Source organism: Serinus canaria, chromosome 27, assembly GCF_022539315.1.
Source record: "Serinus canaria isolate serCan28SL12 chromosome 27, serCan2020, whole genome shotgun sequence".
In the NCBI taxonomy this organism is placed as follows: Eukaryota; Metazoa; Chordata; class Aves; order Passeriformes; family Fringillidae; genus Serinus; species Serinus canaria.
In genome coordinates, this window is record NC_066340.1 from 368,909 (window position 1) to 383,997 (window position 15,089).

At 58.5% G+C, this 15,089-nt stretch overlaps 2 protein-coding genes across 13 annotated transcripts; one reads left to right on the top strand and one right to left on the bottom strand.

The window, feature by feature from the left end:
• Positions 1-1,420: 1,420 nt before the first annotated feature.
• Positions 1,421-7,566, bottom strand: CBX1 (chromobox 1). The gene is made up of 5 exons (XM_050985928.1): positions 7,435-7,566; positions 4,556-4,728; positions 2,935-3,112; positions 2,424-2,518; positions 1,421-1,759 (listed from the first exon to the last, which is right to left on the bottom strand). Exons 2-5 carry the CDS (start codon positions 4,693-4,695, stop codon positions 1,615-1,617), a joined length of 558 nt encoding a protein of 185 aa, XP_050841885.1. The 5' UTR covers positions 4,696-4,728; positions 7,435-7,566; the 3' UTR covers positions 1,421-1,614.
• A 786-nt stretch (positions 7,567-8,352) lies between these two features.
• SNX11 (sorting nexin 11) lies at positions 8,353-14,486 on the top strand. 12 transcript variants are annotated; one of them, XM_050985901.1, is made up of 8 exons: positions 8,353-8,442; positions 9,254-9,315; positions 9,537-9,585; positions 10,442-10,528; positions 11,079-11,179; positions 11,692-11,790; positions 12,513-12,707; positions 13,474-14,486. In XM_050985901.1, the coding sequence occupies exons 3-8, from the start codon at positions 9,565-9,567 to the stop codon at positions 13,961-13,963; spliced, it is 993 nt and encodes a 330-aa protein (XP_050841858.1). In that variant the 5' UTR covers positions 8,353-8,442; positions 9,254-9,315; positions 9,537-9,564; the 3' UTR covers positions 13,964-14,486. The 12 variants fall into 12 exon arrangements, with proteins under 12 accessions (XP_050841858.1, XP_050841852.1, XP_050841864.1 ...); XM_050985902.1 differs by having other exon boundaries at positions 8,367-8,442; positions 9,250-9,315; XM_050985904.1 differs by lacking the exon at positions 8,353-8,442 and adding an exon at positions 8,594-8,736.
• The last annotated feature ends 603 nt before the right edge of the window (positions 14,487-15,089 follow it).

The window sequence follows — 15,089 nt, forward strand, 5'->3', positions numbered from 1 at the left end:
CCTGGTCACTCATCGCTGGAGGAAAGGGAGCAAGGTAAAGAAAAGATTAAAAAAAATAATAATAAAAAAAAAATTTAAAATCAGGATTTATAAATCTAAAATTTTATTGAGACAAAAAAAAAAATCAAATCAAAACCAAAAAATCCAAAATAAAAACTGGACAGAGCTCGGTATGAAGTTAAAATCCAAACACGAACTTTTACATTTGCACACGGATTTTTGCACAGGAACCCAAACACATGCTCATAAAAAAGGTTTGTACAATGCACGTCGAGATCCCACCCCTGGAGTCACTTAAATAGTTCAGGATTTGGGAAATAAATCTGATTTCAAAAATCAAAACCCCCCCGAGGTTCTGGGAAAGCAGCTCCCTCCCAGCCTCGCTCTGGGGAGAAGTTGGGACTGACTGGGTTTTTGCTTGTGCTGCTCTTGGTTCCTCTCCTCCCACACTCCCTCCCTGCTGGCTGGGCAGGAAAATCCAGAGTGGGAAAAAGAACAAGTGGTCAGAAACTCAGGAAATCTCTTTTTTCTTGAGATTATTTTTTCCCCCCCTCTAATTTGGAGAAGTAGCACCTTAGAACGGAAAGAAAAAAGGGTTAAAAAGGCAATCAAAGGGTTAAAATCCATCATCCCCCCCATACAATGCACTGTCAGGAGTGGCAGTTCTGCTGCAGGACGATACAGAATCACAAAGTTGCATTTTCACAAAGTCTCCCCTCCCGCCCCAGCCGTTCCCTCCCCTGTTCCCCAAAATCCCCCTAAAAATCGCTCGAGGGTCAGCTCCAGGCATTTTGGACATTCACAGTTTCAGTGTCTCTGTCCCCAGTGCTGGCAGCAATTCTGGAATCTTCTCCCTTTATTTTTTTTTAATCCATTGATTTTCTTTGCTGAATTCAGGATTTTTTTAGAAAAAAAAATGAATTCAGGTTCTTTTTTTTAAAAACAAACAAACCCCAAAAATATGGAAATTATCTGGAAATGTCATCACCAGACCTCATTTCCCTCCTTGATTAAAAGTGATTGAATTCCCCCCAAAATCCCTCCCTTCCTTCCCAAAGGATAACACCAGGAAATAGCCAAAAAGAAAGGAAAGGAAAAAAAAAAAAAAAAGGGAAAAAAATGGAAAAGGAAAATAAAAATCAGAATCCAAAGACCTACACACATGCTACGCCTTAAAAATGCAGAGTTAACACTACTGGGAACGGGGCTGGGGGCTGTGGGATGGGCTCTGGAGGGGAAGCAGGCTCCCTCTGCATTCCCAGTCCCAGTCCCAGTCCCAGCCCGGCCATCCCGGCCAGTCCTTCATGGAAGGGGCTTTGCTTCCGCTCCCACTGCTCTGAGACCCCCCCAGCCCAGGATTCCCACCCCATCCCCTTGGCTCTCCCTCCCTCCCTCCCTCCCTCCCTCCCCCCCTCCCCCGTGGAATCTGGAATTCCACGGGATGCTGCTGGGAATCTGGCAGGGAGCAGAGCAGTGGCTGCAGGGCACAGACACCGGGCTGGGGGGGCTCTTCCAGGGCACCTCCAAACCCCTCCTTTGCTCACACCCCACAAAGTTCGGATCGTCTTCCCAAAAAAAACCCCCAGAGCTGCCCGGAGCGGGGGCCACCGGGGCTTAGTTCTTGTCCTCCTTCTTGTCATCGTCCTCTGAGGGGTAGGAGTGCCATGTCAACCTCTCCTCGTAGAACGAGATCACCACCTGCGGGCACTTGATGTTGGCTTCCTTGGCGGGCACCAGGTCGGCCTCGTCAGAGTTCTTCCTGTGGGGCAGAGACAGGGACTCAGGGAGGGAGCAGCAGGAGAAGGGAATTCCCTGGATGTCCCAGGGAACACTGACCCTGACCCTAAACCCTGACCCTAAACCCTGACCCTTGGTGGGCACCAGGTCGGCCTCGTCAGAGTTCTTCCTGCAGGGACAGGACAGGGGCTCAGGAGGGAGCAGCAGGAGAAGGGAATTCCCTGGATGTCCCAGGGAACACTGACCCTGACCCTAAACCCTGACCCTAAACCCTTGGTGGGCACCAGGTCGGCCTCGTCCTAGTTCTTCTTGGTGTGTGAGAGGAAAGGGAAGTGAGGGAGGAGAAAAGAAGGAATGGGAAAAATCAGGGACCAGAAGGGAGTGGAGTTCCTGAGGGGCTCAGGATGTCCCTAACCCCAAACCCTGAACCCCAAACCTAAACCCTGACCCCAACCCCCTGACCCTCCCTGGGATCAGAGCCTGATGTCCCCTCCTGATCCCTCTTTTCTCCAGGACCAACATTCCCACTCCCTCAGCCGCTCCTGGAGCTCCAAACCCTTCCCTGGCCACGCTCCAGCCTCTCTTTCCAGCAGTGGGCACGGCACAGAGGGACAATCCCTGATCCCACACAGTTCCCCCACTGGGATGATCCCCTGGGGGAGGTGCCAGCCCCCTGGAGCCCTCACCACTTCATCAGGAACATCAGCTCCCCGCTGGAATCCGTGGCTCCGATGATCCGCTCCGGCTCGAAGCCTCGGGCGAAGCCTCGCGGTTTCTCCGACTGGGAAAAGGGGGGGAAAAAAGGGAGAAAATTCCATTTGTGAATTCCCAGAGCGACATTCCCGGCTCGGGGGATGGGCAGGGAGGATCGGGCTGGGATTCCAAGGATGTGGGGATGTTCCCGGGGCTCCAGGGGAGCTGGGAAGGCTCAGGTGGGGAAGGGAAGGATCCAGGGAGAGCTGGAGAGGGACTGGGATAAGGGATGGTTGGAAAGGACACAGGGAACTGGTGAAACTGGGATCAGACTGGGAGACTCGCCAAGCCAAGCTCAGCCATCCCCTCCTTCCTCCTTCCCAACTCTCCAGCCTCCCATTCCTCGGAAAAACCCCTTGGAATGGCTTTTCCGGGCACCAAAAAAACGGCTTTTCCATGGTTTTTCCTCGGAATCCTTTTTCCAGGACCCCACTCCAGCCTCACCTCTTCCTTCTTCTTCTTTGGTTTGCTCTCCTCCCCTTTGTCCTCCGTGTCTGACTCGGCCTTGCGCTTGCTGCCCTCGGACTTCTCGCTCTCGTGGGCGGTTTTCTGGGATTGCAGGAATTCCGCGATCAGATCCGGGCAGTCCAGGTTCTCCTCGGGCTCCCAGGTGTTGTCCTCGCTGCCAGCAAACACAAATCCCTCACTTTTCCCGGTTCTCCCAGCCCGGAAAATCCCGGATGTGGCACCGCCGGGATGCTGAGGATGTTTGGAGTGATCCAGGTGGGAATGCCGGACCCAATTCCCACATCCCGAGCTCCCCATGGACAATCCCCTCGCTGGAGCAGGGATCTTTATCCACCTCTCCATCCCAGAGTTTTCTCAGCTTCCACAGCTGCTCAGGGAATCAAAAATTCCCAAAAATCCATCCAGCGCTGGCTGGGAAAACTCTGGATTCAGAGCCTGGAGGAAAGGGAGGAAATTCCCTTCTCAGGAGAGAATTCCTGGGATCCCACACTGGGACTGAGGGGGGAAATCCCTCCAGGATCTGCTTCCAGCTTGGAATGGGATTTCCCACTCTGGTACACTGGGATTTTCCAGGATTTTCTCTCCCTGGGATGGGAAATCCTTGGGAACACTGGGATTTTCCTTGGGAACACCGGCATTTTCCAGGAATTTTTCTCCCTGCTCTCCCTGAGATGGGCAATCCTTGGGAACAACACAATTTTTGTGGGAACACTGCCATTTTCCTTGGGAACACCAGGATTTTCCAGAACACTGGGATTTTGCTTGGGAACACCGGGATTTTCCATGATTTTCTCTCCCTGCTCTCCTTGTGGTGGGAAATCCTTTGGAACAACATGATTTTTGTGGGAACACTGGGATTTTCCATGGTTTTCTCCCTGCTCTCCCTGGGATGGGAAATCCTTGGGAACAACACAGTTTTTGTGGGAACACTGGGATTTTGCTTGGGAACACCGGGATTTTCCAGGAATTTTTCTCCCCGGTCTCCCTGGGACAGGAAATCTTTGAGAGCAGTAGGATTTTTGTGGGAACATTGGGATTTTCCTTGGGAACACCGGGATTTTCCATGGTTTTCTCTCCCTGCTCTCCCTGGGGTGGGAAATCCTTGAGAGCAGCAGGATTTTAGTGGGAACACCAGGATTTTCCAGAACACTGGGATTTTCCAGAACACTGGGATTTTCCTTGGGAACACTGGTATTTTCCAGAACACTGGGATTTTCCTTGGGAACATCGGGATTTTCCTTGGGAACACTGGGATTTTCCAGAACACTGGGATTTTCCTTGGGAACACTGGGATTTTCCAGAACACTGGGATTTTCCTTGGGAACACCGGGATTTTCCTTGGGAACACCAGGATTTTCCAGAACACTGGGATTTTCCTTGGGAACACTGGGATTTTCCTTGGGAACATCGGGATTTTCCTTGGGAACACCGGGATTTTCCATGGTTTTCTCTCCTTGCTCTCCCTGGGATGGGAAATCCTTCGGAACAACACGGTTTTTGTGGGAACACCGTGATTTTCCTTGGGAACACCGGGATTGTGCCCTCCCCGTGCCCCCCCAGCCCCGTTCCAGCGGCGGATCCGCAGGGAATGACTCACTCGGAGAAGCCCTTCCACTTGAGCAGGTATTCCACCTTGCCCTTGACCACGCGCCGGTCCAGCACCTTCTCCACCACGTACTCCTCCTCCTCCTCCTCCAGCACCTCCTCCACCTTCTTCTTGTTCTGCTTTTTTCCCATTGTGCTGGCCAGCTTCTCCGCTTTCCCGGGCTGCTGCGGGGGCAAATCCCGGGATGCGGGGTCAGCGGGAGGCTGGGAACGCTGGGATTTTCCTTGGGAATACTGGGATTTTCCCCTGGGAAACACTAGGATTTCCTTGGGAATACTGGGATTTTCCCCTGGGAAACACTGGGATTTCCTTGGGAATGCTGGGATCTTCCCTGGGAACACTGGGATTTTCCTCGGGAATACTGGGATTTTCCCCTGCGAAACATTAGGATTTCCCTGGGAACACTGGGATCTTCCCTGGGAACACTGGCATTTTCTTGGGAATACTGACATTTTCCCTGGGAACACTGGGATTTTCCCCAGGAACACTGGGATTTTTCCACCCAGGTTCTTCTCTCCCTGCCCTGCTGGAGCTCCTCAGAAACTCCGGGATTTTCCTTGGGAACACGGGGATATTCCCACTCCAGGGTTTTCTCTCCCTGCCCCACTGGAGCTCCTTGGGAACACTGAGATATTCCCGCCAGAAACGGGGAAAAAAAGCTGGGATTGGGGCAGGAATCCAGGTGGGAATTCCCAGAGCATTCCCGCTGGAGTGACAGCAGGATTCTGACACAAAGATTTGGATTTTTGCCTTCCCCACTCTTCAATTTCAGAATTCCATGAATTTTTTTTTTTTTTTTTTTTTTTTTTTCCCCAGCCTTTCCCAAATTTTTCCAGCTCATTCCTGAACTCCTGGAGCCGCCCTTCAGCCCTTGGGAAAAGTGGGATAATCCCCTCCTCCAGGGATTTCTCTCCCTGCCTTGCCTGGGATGGAAATCCTGGGGAAAAGTGGGATTTCTGCGAACTCCAGGGGTTCACAGGGACTCAAATCCCATCACCTGTTAATCCCAACTAATCCCAGGGCACATTCCCAGATCCCGACCTCTCCGTGGTCATTCCCTTGCTGGATCAGGGATGCTCTGGGATGTTTATCCAGCTCTTCATCCCACAGCCGGTCAGGGAATCAAAAATTCCTGGAATTCCATCCAGTGCTGGCTGGGAAAACCTGGGATTCGGAGCTGGGAATATTCTGGATTCAGAGCCAGGAAATCCCTGGATTCCGAGCTGGGAAAAGCCTGGGTTCTGAACATTTTGGGATCCATTCTTCCCAGATTCCCACAAGGAATTCCCAAGGGCTGCATTCCAAGCCCATTCCCAGGTGTTTTTTTGGGCATTTCCCAGCGGCTGGAGCAGCCCCAGAGCTGAATTCCGTGAATTCCAGGAGCCCAACCCTCCCCTCTCAATTTCCAGAGGAATTTGGGGGTTTATCCCTATTCTTTTCCCACACTTCACAGCCAATCCCAGAGTTAACCCACCAGAATCCCAATTTTTATGCTGGGATCCCTCCGTTTTACAGGAACGCACGGAGCTGCTCCCAAACCCATCCCAGAGGGAATTCCCTTTTTCTCACCCCCAAAATCCCCTTTTCTGCCACCCAAAACTCCCCCACGGGGAAGATCCCCGGGATAACCCCGGCTCTGAATCCGCTTTTCCCTGGGAAAACCTTCCCCAGCTCCTTCTCCAGACACACAAACCCGCCGGGATGCCAGAAACGCTTCCCAGCTCCCCGAAATCCCGCAGATTTCCCCCAAAGCAGCTCCTCCTCCCCTCCCAGCACATTCCCGGCCCCAGCCCCGCCCCCAATTCCCGGATTCCCGGGATTTTTCCCGTTTCCCGCCAAAAGCTGTCGCTGGTCCCTCCCCGGTCCCGCTTCCCACCGAGACCCCTGCCCGCACCCCACGGCGGGTTTAAAGCCCCGTCCCCCAAAATCACACTTTTCCCTCACAAATCCCCTTTTTCCTCCACTAATCCCAGGTTTTGCCCCTCACAAATGCCACTTTCCCCTCACAAATGCCACTTATCCCCTCACAAATCCCCTTTCTCCTCCATTAATCCCAGGTTTTGCCCCTCACAAATGCCACTTTCCCCTCACAAATCTCAGTTTTTCCCTCACAAATGCCACTTTTCCCCTCACAAATCCCCTTTTTCCTCCACTAATCCCAGTTTTTTCCCCTCACAAATGCCACTTTCCCCCTCACAAATCCCCTTTTTCCTCCACTAATCCCAGTTTTTTCCCCTCACAAATGCCACTTTCCCCCTCACAAATCCCAGTTTTTCTCCCTGCCAAATGCCACTTTTCCCTCACAAATCCCAGTTTTCCCTCACAAATTCCCCTTTTTCCCCTTCCCCTTTTTCCCACAAATCCCCAGGTTTTTCCCTCACAAACCCCAGTTTTTTCCCCCCTCACAAATCCCACCTTTTTGCTCCTCAGAAATTCCCCTTTTTCGTCCACTAATCCCAGATTTTTCTCTCACAAATCAAAACCCATTGCTGACCCCTTCCCCATCACCCGGAATCCCTCTCTGCACTGACCCCAGCCCCAAATCCCTCCCAAATCCACCCTGCACGCCCATCCCCAAATCCACCCCCAAATCCATCCCTGCACTGACCCCAGCCCCAAATCCCTCTCTGCACCGACCCTCACCCCAAACCCCCTCCCCAAACCCCCTCCCTGACCCCATGCCCCTCTCCCCCCACCCCTCCCCGCCCCCAAACCCCCCTCACTCCTCTCCCAGCCCCCCTTTCCCCTCTCCCCTCCCCCCACGGCCGCCCCGCCCCCCCTCACCCCCCTCACCACCGACCCCCCCCCCCCTCCACGCTGCCAGTCGCCGCCGCGCCCCCCCCCGCGGGCGGTGCCGGTTCCCCGCTGACCTTGCACAGCCCCGCCGCCGGTGTCCGAGGGAAGGGGCGCGGGGGGCGCGCTCGGGGGTCGGGGGGGGCCCGGGCCTGGCCGCGCTCCGTCCGCCGCCCTGAACAAAAGAGCCCGGCCAGCGCCGCTGCCCGCCGCGCGCACCGCGCCTGCGCAGCGCCCGCGCGGGGTACGCCGGGAGGTGTAGTCCGCGCCGCGGCTGAGCCGCAGTGCGTTCCGTTGTGGGGCGCGAGGTGTGATGGGAGATGTAGTCCCTGGAAACGGCGGCGCTGCGTGCTCGCGAGGTGTGATGGGAGGTGTTGTCCTCCGCTCTCTCGCGAGGCGTGATGGGAGATGTAGTCCGGGAATGGTCAGGCCTCTCCGTGCCCGTTGTTAACTAAATAATTAGAGTAATTAACGGTGAGAAAGTCTTTGAGTTCAAGCCGTGACCCAAAGGCTCCTTTGTCCCTCAGGTCAGAGCCCCGAGTGCCACCTCCAGTGGGCCCTGCCCAACCCGTGCCAGCGCCCAGGGAAGGTCCCGTTTATGGGCTCCATAAATAATCTTACTTAGGGAATCTTGGAATCGCTGAGGCTGGAAAAGCTCTCGGAGATCGCCAAGTCCAACCATCCCTTTGGGGATGGGGACTCCAGCACCGCCCTGGGCAGCTGTGCCCGTGCTCTATTCCCATTTCCACGGAGAAATTCCTGCTGATGCCCGCTCGAGGCCATTCCCTTTCCTCCTGTCCCCATTCCCTGGAAGCAGAGCCTGACCGCCACGGCTGCCCCGTCTGCCAGGGACTTGTGGAGAGCCAGAAGGTCCCTCCTGATCTCTCTTTTCTCCAGGATAAACATTCCCAGCTCCCTCAGGTGCTCCAGCCCCTCCTCGTCCCGAGGCAGGAGTGGCACCCGGGAACCACAGGAACGTCCGGACTACAACTCCCAGCATGCATCGCACCGGAACTTCCGGCACCACCCATGCCATAAAACCGCGCGCGGCCGCCGCCGCTTAAAGGGGCCGCGGGTGGTGCGAGGTGAGGGGCCCTGAGGGGAGGGCGCCAATTTGGGGGGTCCCCGGGTCCCCTCGGGGGCTCCCGGTGTCCCCGAACCCCCGGGAGGAGGCGGCGGCGCGGGGCTGGGCCTCACCCCCGGTCCGCGGCCTCTCCCGGCGGGGTCGGCCCGGGGCTGGGCCTCACCCCCGGTCCGCGGCCTCTCCCGGACCCGGGGCTGGGGTCCGGCCCGGGCCGCGGCTCCGATCCCCGTGCCGAGGATTCCCCACCAGCCCCGGAATTCCCCCGCGGCGCCTGCCAGGAAAAGGAAGAGCTGGGGTTCGTTCCCGTTTTCCCGGCTTTTCCCGGGGATTTGGGGCTCCCGGTCCGCGGCCTCTCCCGGTTTGGGGCCGGGCCCGGCTCCGGTCCCTGTCCCCAGGAATCTTTGTCTTCCCCGGGAAGGGAAAACAGCCCCGGGAGTTCCCCCGCGGTGTTCTCCAAGCGTGGGAAGGGAACATTTGGGATTCATCCCCGTTTTCCCGGCTTTTCCCGGGGTTTTGGGACTCGTGGTGCGGGAGGGGGGAATGGGCTGGGATGAGGAATCCTCTCCTTCCCTGGTAGGCAAAAGATCCTGAAAAAAATCCTGAAAAAAACCAATTTCCAGTGTTCTGGCGTGTCCAAGGAAAATCGGGAATAACCGGGGTTCATTCCCAGTTTTTTTTTTCTGGCTCTGGAGGGTTTTCCAGGGGTGGGAATGAGGATTCCTGCTGTTCCAGAGGGTTGGGAAAGGTGTTCAGGGATGGATCGGGATGAAAGGAAAGGAGCCCGAGGTAACCGTGAGCGCTTTCCCAGGCAGGAATTTCCCTGGAAATGAGGAATTTCCCTGGAATTCTCTCCTTGAACCCCAGTCTCGGGCAGGTGAGAGGCAGCAGAGCCCTGGAAAATCCCAAATCTGAGGAGAACAACCCCAAACTGGGAATCCCAGAGCGCCCTAAATTGAGCAGATTTAATCCCCAGATTCCAGGGATTTCCAGTATTCCCAAAACCTGCAGGATCCCGGAATTCTGGGGGAGGCAGAATCCGTGGAAAACCCACAGAAAGGATTTCTCTAAATCCATTTTTTTTTTTATTATTCCCAGATGTTTCCCGCTGGGCTCTGGCTCTAGGATGTTGGAGAACCAGGAGGAAGTGAGGAGCAGTCCTGGCTTATCCCTGATCCCGGAACCTTGGAATTCTTGGGAATTCCATCTCTGTGGAGAATTCCTGGGGGAACGTGGGGCCGAGTCTGGGGGCAGCTGGGAGTGGGAATGGCAACGTCTGGAAAACTGGGAATGGGAATGGGAATGTCTGGAAAACTGGGAATGGGAATGTCTGGGAAACTGGGAATGGGAATGTCTGGAAAACTGGGAGTGGGAATGTCTGGAAAACTGGGAATGGGAACGTCTGGAAAACTGGGAATGGGAAAGGGAACGTCTGGAAAACTGGGAATGGGAACGTCTGGAAAACTGGGAATGGGAATGTCTGGAAAACTGGGAATGGGAACGTCTGGAAAACTGGGAATGGGAACGTCTGGAAAACTGGGAGTGGGAATGTCTGGAAAACTGGGAATGGGAATGTCTGGAAAACTGGGAATGGGAATGGGAATGTCTGGAAAACTGGGAATGGGAATGGGAATGTCTGGAAGTTTCTGTGCCATCCCCGGGAAGCTGGAGAAGCAGGAATGGGGTGGATCCCGGTTTTCTGAGCCCCTGATCCCATTTCTGGGAAGCTGGGAAAGCAGGAATGGGGTGGATCCCTGTTCCCAGAGCCCCATATCCCATCCCAGGGAAGCAGGCCCAGGTGGATCCCTGATCCCATCCCAGGGAAGCAGGAATGGGGTGGATCCCCGATCCCATCCCAGGGAAGCAGGAATGGGGTGGATCCCTGATCCCATCCCAGGGAACCCCAGGGAAGCAGGAATGGAGTGGATCCCCGATCCCATCCCAGGGAGTCCCAGGGAAGCAGGAATGGGGTGGATCCCTGACCCGGTGCCGGTTCCCCGCAGGAGCTGACCACGGTGCGGGTGCAGGATCCGCGGGTGCAGAACGAGGGCTCCTGGAATTCCTACGTGGATTACAAGATCTTCCTGCACGTGAGCCGGGAGTGGGATCAGCCCCGGGACAGGAGAGGCTCTGGGGTTATCCCGAGGGAATGGAGGGGATGGGATTGGGATCAGCCCTGGGATAGGCCCTGGGGTGGGATCGGGATGAGGGAATGGAGGGGAAGGGGTCGGGATGAGCCCTGGGACAGCCTCTGGGGTCATCCCGAGGGAATGGGGTCGGGATGAGCCCCAGGAGAGGCTCTGGGGTTATCCCAAGGGAATGGGGTCGGGATGAGCCCTGGGACAGGCTCTGGGGCAGGATTGTCCCAAGGGAATGGAGGGGAATCCTCGGGATGCTGTCCTGGGCTGGCTCCTCGATCCGGCTTCGAGGGGATCCCACAGGGACTGAGATCCTCTTCCTCGATCCCATGGAGAATTCCCAGGGATCATTCCCATCCTGGATCCCTCACCCTCAATTCCCAGGGATCTCACCCAGTGATGCCTTCCAGGGATGATTCCCAGTGATCCCTCAGGGCTCTCTCCCAGGGATGATCCCTCCCAGGAATCCTCATGGATCCCTCTGTCTCGGTGCTTTCCCCAGACCAACAGCAAGGCCTTCACCGCCAAGACCTCCTGCGTGCGGCGCCGCTACCGCGAGTTCGTGTGGCTGCGGCGGCAGCTCCAGCGGAACGCCGGCCTCGTGTAAGGGCTCCGGCCTGGTGTGAGGGCTGGGGCCTGGTGTGAGGGCTGGGGCCTGGTGTGAAGGCTGTGGGCCTGGTGTGAGGGCTGTGGCCTGGTGTGAGGGCTGTGGCCTGGTGTGAGGGCTGTGGCCTGGTGTGAGGGCTGCGGCCTGGTGTGAGGGCCCCGGCCTGGTGTGAGGGCCGCGGCCTGGTGTGAGGGCTCCGCGTGTAAGGGCTGCTGGGGAGGGCTGCGGCCTGGTGTGAGGGCTCCGGCCTGGTGTGAGGGCTCCAACCTGGTGTGAGGGCTGGGGCCTGGTGTGAGGGTCCGCGGGCCTGGGTGGTGAGGGCTCCGGCCTGGTGTGAGGGCTCCAACCTGGTGTGAGGGCTGGGGCCTGGTGTGAGGGCTGGGGCCTGGTGTGAGGGCCGCGGCCTGGTGTGAGGGCTGCGGCCTGGTGTAATGGCTGCGGGGGTCCTGCCCCCTGCCGGGTCGGGGGTCCCCCGGGCCCATCCCAAAGATCCCCCCGGTCCTTGCAGGCCGGTGCCGGAGCTGCCGGGGAAGTCGGCGTTCTTCGTGGGGAGCACGGATGAGTTCATCGAGAGGCGCCGGCAGGGCCTGCAGCACTTCCTGGAGAGGTGGGGGGGCTGGGGGTGGTGGGGGTTGGGGGGTTTGGGGTTGGCATATTTGGGGTTTGGGGTTGGCATATTTGGGGTTTGGGGTTATTTGGGATATTTGGGGTTTAGGGGATGGGATTTGGGAAGGGCTGAGGGGAGGGTGCAGTGCCCAGGGGTGGCCAGGAGGTGGCAGCAGGGAGGGCTGGGTGGCCCTGGTGGCCATCCCTGGTGTCCCTGCTGTCCCCCTGCTGTCCCCGCTGTCCCTCCTGTGCCCCCGCTGTCCCCCTCCTGTCCCTCCTGTCCCCCTGCTGACCCCCTGGTCTCCCTCCTGTCCTCCTGGTGTCCCTGCTGTCCCCTGTCCCTCGTGTCCCTGCTGTCCCCCTCCTGTCCCTCCTGTCCCCCTGCTGACCCCCTGGTCTCCCTCCTGTCCTCCTGGTGTCCCTGCTGTCCCTCCTGTCCCACTCTTGTCCCCCTGCTGTCCCTCCTGTCCCCCTGGTGTCCCTGCTGTCCTTGCTGCCAGTGTGCCCAGAGTGGGAGGGGACAGCAGAGGTGCCCCTGTGTGCCCAGGGTGGGAGGGGACAAGGTGCCACCAGAGGTGACTGTGTCCCTGCAGGTGGGAGGTGACCCAGGTGGGAGGTGCCACCAGAGGTGACTGTGTCCCTGCAGTGGGAGGTGGCAGCAGAGGTGCCCCAGGTGTCGGGTGGCAGCAGAGGTGACCCGTGGGTGTCTGTGTGTGTCCCCAGGGTGGTGCAGAGCGCCGTGCTGCTCTCCGACAGCCGCCTGCACCTGTTCCTGCAGAGCCAGCTGCCCGTGCCCGCCATCGAGGCCTGCGTGCAGGGCCGGGGCCCGCACTCGGTCACCGAGGCCATCCTGCACTACGCCATGGCCGGCTGCGCCTGGGGACAGCGCGGGGACAGCGCGGGGCAGGGACCCGCCAGGTGAGGACAGGGACCCGCAGGGACCCGCCAGGTGAGGGCAGGGACAGGGCTGGGACCCGCCAGGTGAGGGCAGGGACAGGGCAGGGACCCGCCAGGTGAGGGCAGGGACAGGCAGGGACCCGACAGGTGAGGGCAGGGATGGGCAGGGACCAGCCAGGTGAGGGCAGGGACAGGCAGGGACCCGCCAGGTGAGGGCAGGGACCCACCAGGTGAGGGGAGGGACTGCTCCAGGTGAGGGTGGGGACAGGAACAGACCCACCAGGTGAGGGCAGGGACAGCTCCAGGCTGGGCACGGGCCAGGGGCAGCAGCAGCCCGGGACAGCCCTGGGACCCCGGTGTGGATCCTGGGACAGCTCCAGGACTTCCCAGGGCGTTCCCAGCTCCTCCCAGGGCGTTCCCAGCTCCTCCCTGTGGATCCCGGGGCATTCCCAGCTCCTCCCTGTGGATCCCAGGGCGTTCCCAGCTCCTCCCTGTGGATCCCGGGGCGTTCCCAGCTCCTCCCTGTGGATCCCGGGGCATTCCCAGCTCCTCCCTGTGGATCCCGGGGCATTCCCAGCTCCTCCCTGTGGATCCTGGGGCATTCCCAGCTCTTCCCTGTGGATCCCAGGGCAGAGGAGCCCAGGCCAGGGGCTGGAGTGTCCCTGGGATGGGAACATCCATCCCCCTTTTCCAGCTGGGATGGAGCTGCCCGGGCGGGGCTGTGCCCAGGAGTTCCCGACATTCCCTGGATCCTTCCCGACATTCCCTGGGTCCTTCCCTTTTCCAGCTGTGCCAGCCTGGGCAGTGCCCAGGGCTGCCTGGAGAGCTTCCCCTACTGGAGTGACTTTGGCATGGACGAGGCACGGCCGGAGAGCCCGGAGCGTCCGGCCGGACACGGAGTGACCCCTCTGGAGAGCCCGGAATTCCCGGCTGGACACGGAGTGACCCCTCTGGAGAGCCCGGAATTCCCAGCTGGACACGGAGTGACCCCTCTGGAGAGCCCGGAATTCCCGGCCGGACACGGAGTGACCCCTCTGGAGAGCCCGGAATTCCCAGCTGGACACGGAGTGACCCCTCTGGAGAGCCCGGAATTCCCAGCTGGACACGGAGTGACCCCTCTGGAGAGCCCGGAATTCCCAGCTGGACACGGAGTGACCCCTCTGGAGAGCCCGGAATTCCCAGCTGGACACGGAGTGACCCCTCTGGAGAGCCCGGAATTCCCGGCTGGACACGGAGTGACCCCTCTGGAGAGCCCGGAATTCCCAGCTGGACACTGAGTGACCCCTCTGGAGAGCCCGGAATTCCCAGCTGGACACTGAGTGACCCCTCTGCCCCCCCAGGCCCCACAGCCCTCGCTGGGAGAGGGATCAGCACGGAGGCACTGGGAGCACTGGGAGCACTGGGAATGCCGCCCCAGCCGTGGCCGAGCTCTTCCGCAGCACATTCCCGAAATTCCCTGATATTCCCAGCAGTGTTTTCCTCACTCTGCTCCTGCTCAGATCCCTCTGGAATTCCCAGACTGGGCTCGGATCCCTCTGGAATTCCCAGACTGGGCTCAGATCCCGGACTGGGCTCAGATCCCTCTGGAATTCCCGGACTGGTACCTCGGGAGCCGAGCTTCCCACCGGGAGCAGGGAGGGACGGGGCTGGAATTTGTGTCCCGTTCCCTCGGGGGCTGTTCCAGGGATTTTTGGGAAGCAGGAGCAGCCCGGGGGGTGTTGGTGTCCTCCCCCTCCCTCAGCACTTGGTGTGGGCAGGAAATAAAAATTAAAAAAAATTAAAATAAAGGGATAAAATTCAGACGGAAGTGGAGGAGATTTTCCGGGTTCTGGGCTGGGAGAAGCACCGGGAATTTCGGGATTTGGGAATTTGGGAATTCCTCACCCCCAGCCAGGGCTCGGGGCGGGTTCTGGGCAGGTTTTGGCTCCAGGGAGGGTCGGGAATGTTGGGAATGGTGGGAGGAGTTCAGGGCCCCGAGCGCGGCTGTGATTGGCTGGTCCCCTCATTAATATTCATAAGTCAGTAATATTCATGAGCCTGTCGCTGCCCTGGACACGCCCGGGATTCCCTGGGAACCCAGGGATCCACCCCGATTCCATGGATCTGATCCGAATCCAGGGATCTGATCCGAATCCAGGGATCCACCCCGATTCCATGGATCTGATCTGAATCCAGGGATCCCCTCCAGGGGGATCGGAGCCGAATTCCCGAGGGATCTGAGCCCAGCTTGGGAATCCCTGAGGGATTGGGGCCGGCAGGGCCCTGCCAGCATCGGGCGGGAGGGGAGGGAGACCGGGAAAAGCGGAAAAACCAGGAAAAACCAGGAAAAACCAGGAAAAACCAGGAAAAACCAGGAAAAACCAGGAAAAGCAGGAGGAGGATGCGCTGGATTCACCCTCACAG

What these genes read in the sequence shown, in the direction of transcription:
- CBX1 (XM_050985928.1), bottom strand. Translation starts at nt 4,695, where the DNA reads ATGGGAAAAAAGCAGAACAAGAAGAAGGTGGAGGAGGTGCTGGAGGAG. An exon ending in AAGTGGAAGGGCTTCTCCGA is followed by an intron (nt 3,113 to 4,555) that starts GTGAGTCATTCC and finishes GTTTGCTGGCAG; the next exon opens with CGAGGACAACACCTGGGAGC. An exon ending in CTGATGTTCCTGATGAAGTG is followed by an intron (nt 1,760 to 2,423) that starts GTGAGGGCTCCA and finishes TCTGCCCCACAG; the next exon opens with GAAGAACTCTGACGAGGCCG.
- SNX11 (XM_050985895.1), top strand. Translation starts at nt 10,270, where the DNA reads ATGGGGTGGATCCCCGATCCCATCCCAGGGAAGCAGGAATGGGGTGGA. An exon ending in CAGCGGAACGCCGGCCTCGT is followed by an intron (nt 11,180 to 11,691) that starts GTAAGGGCTCCG and finishes CGGTCCTTGCAG; the next exon opens with GCCGGTGCCGGAGCTGCCGG. An exon ending in CTGCAGCACTTCCTGGAGAG is followed by an intron (nt 11,791 to 12,512) that starts GTGGGGGGGCTG and finishes GTGTGTCCCCAG; the next exon opens with GGTGGTGCAGAGCGCCGTGC.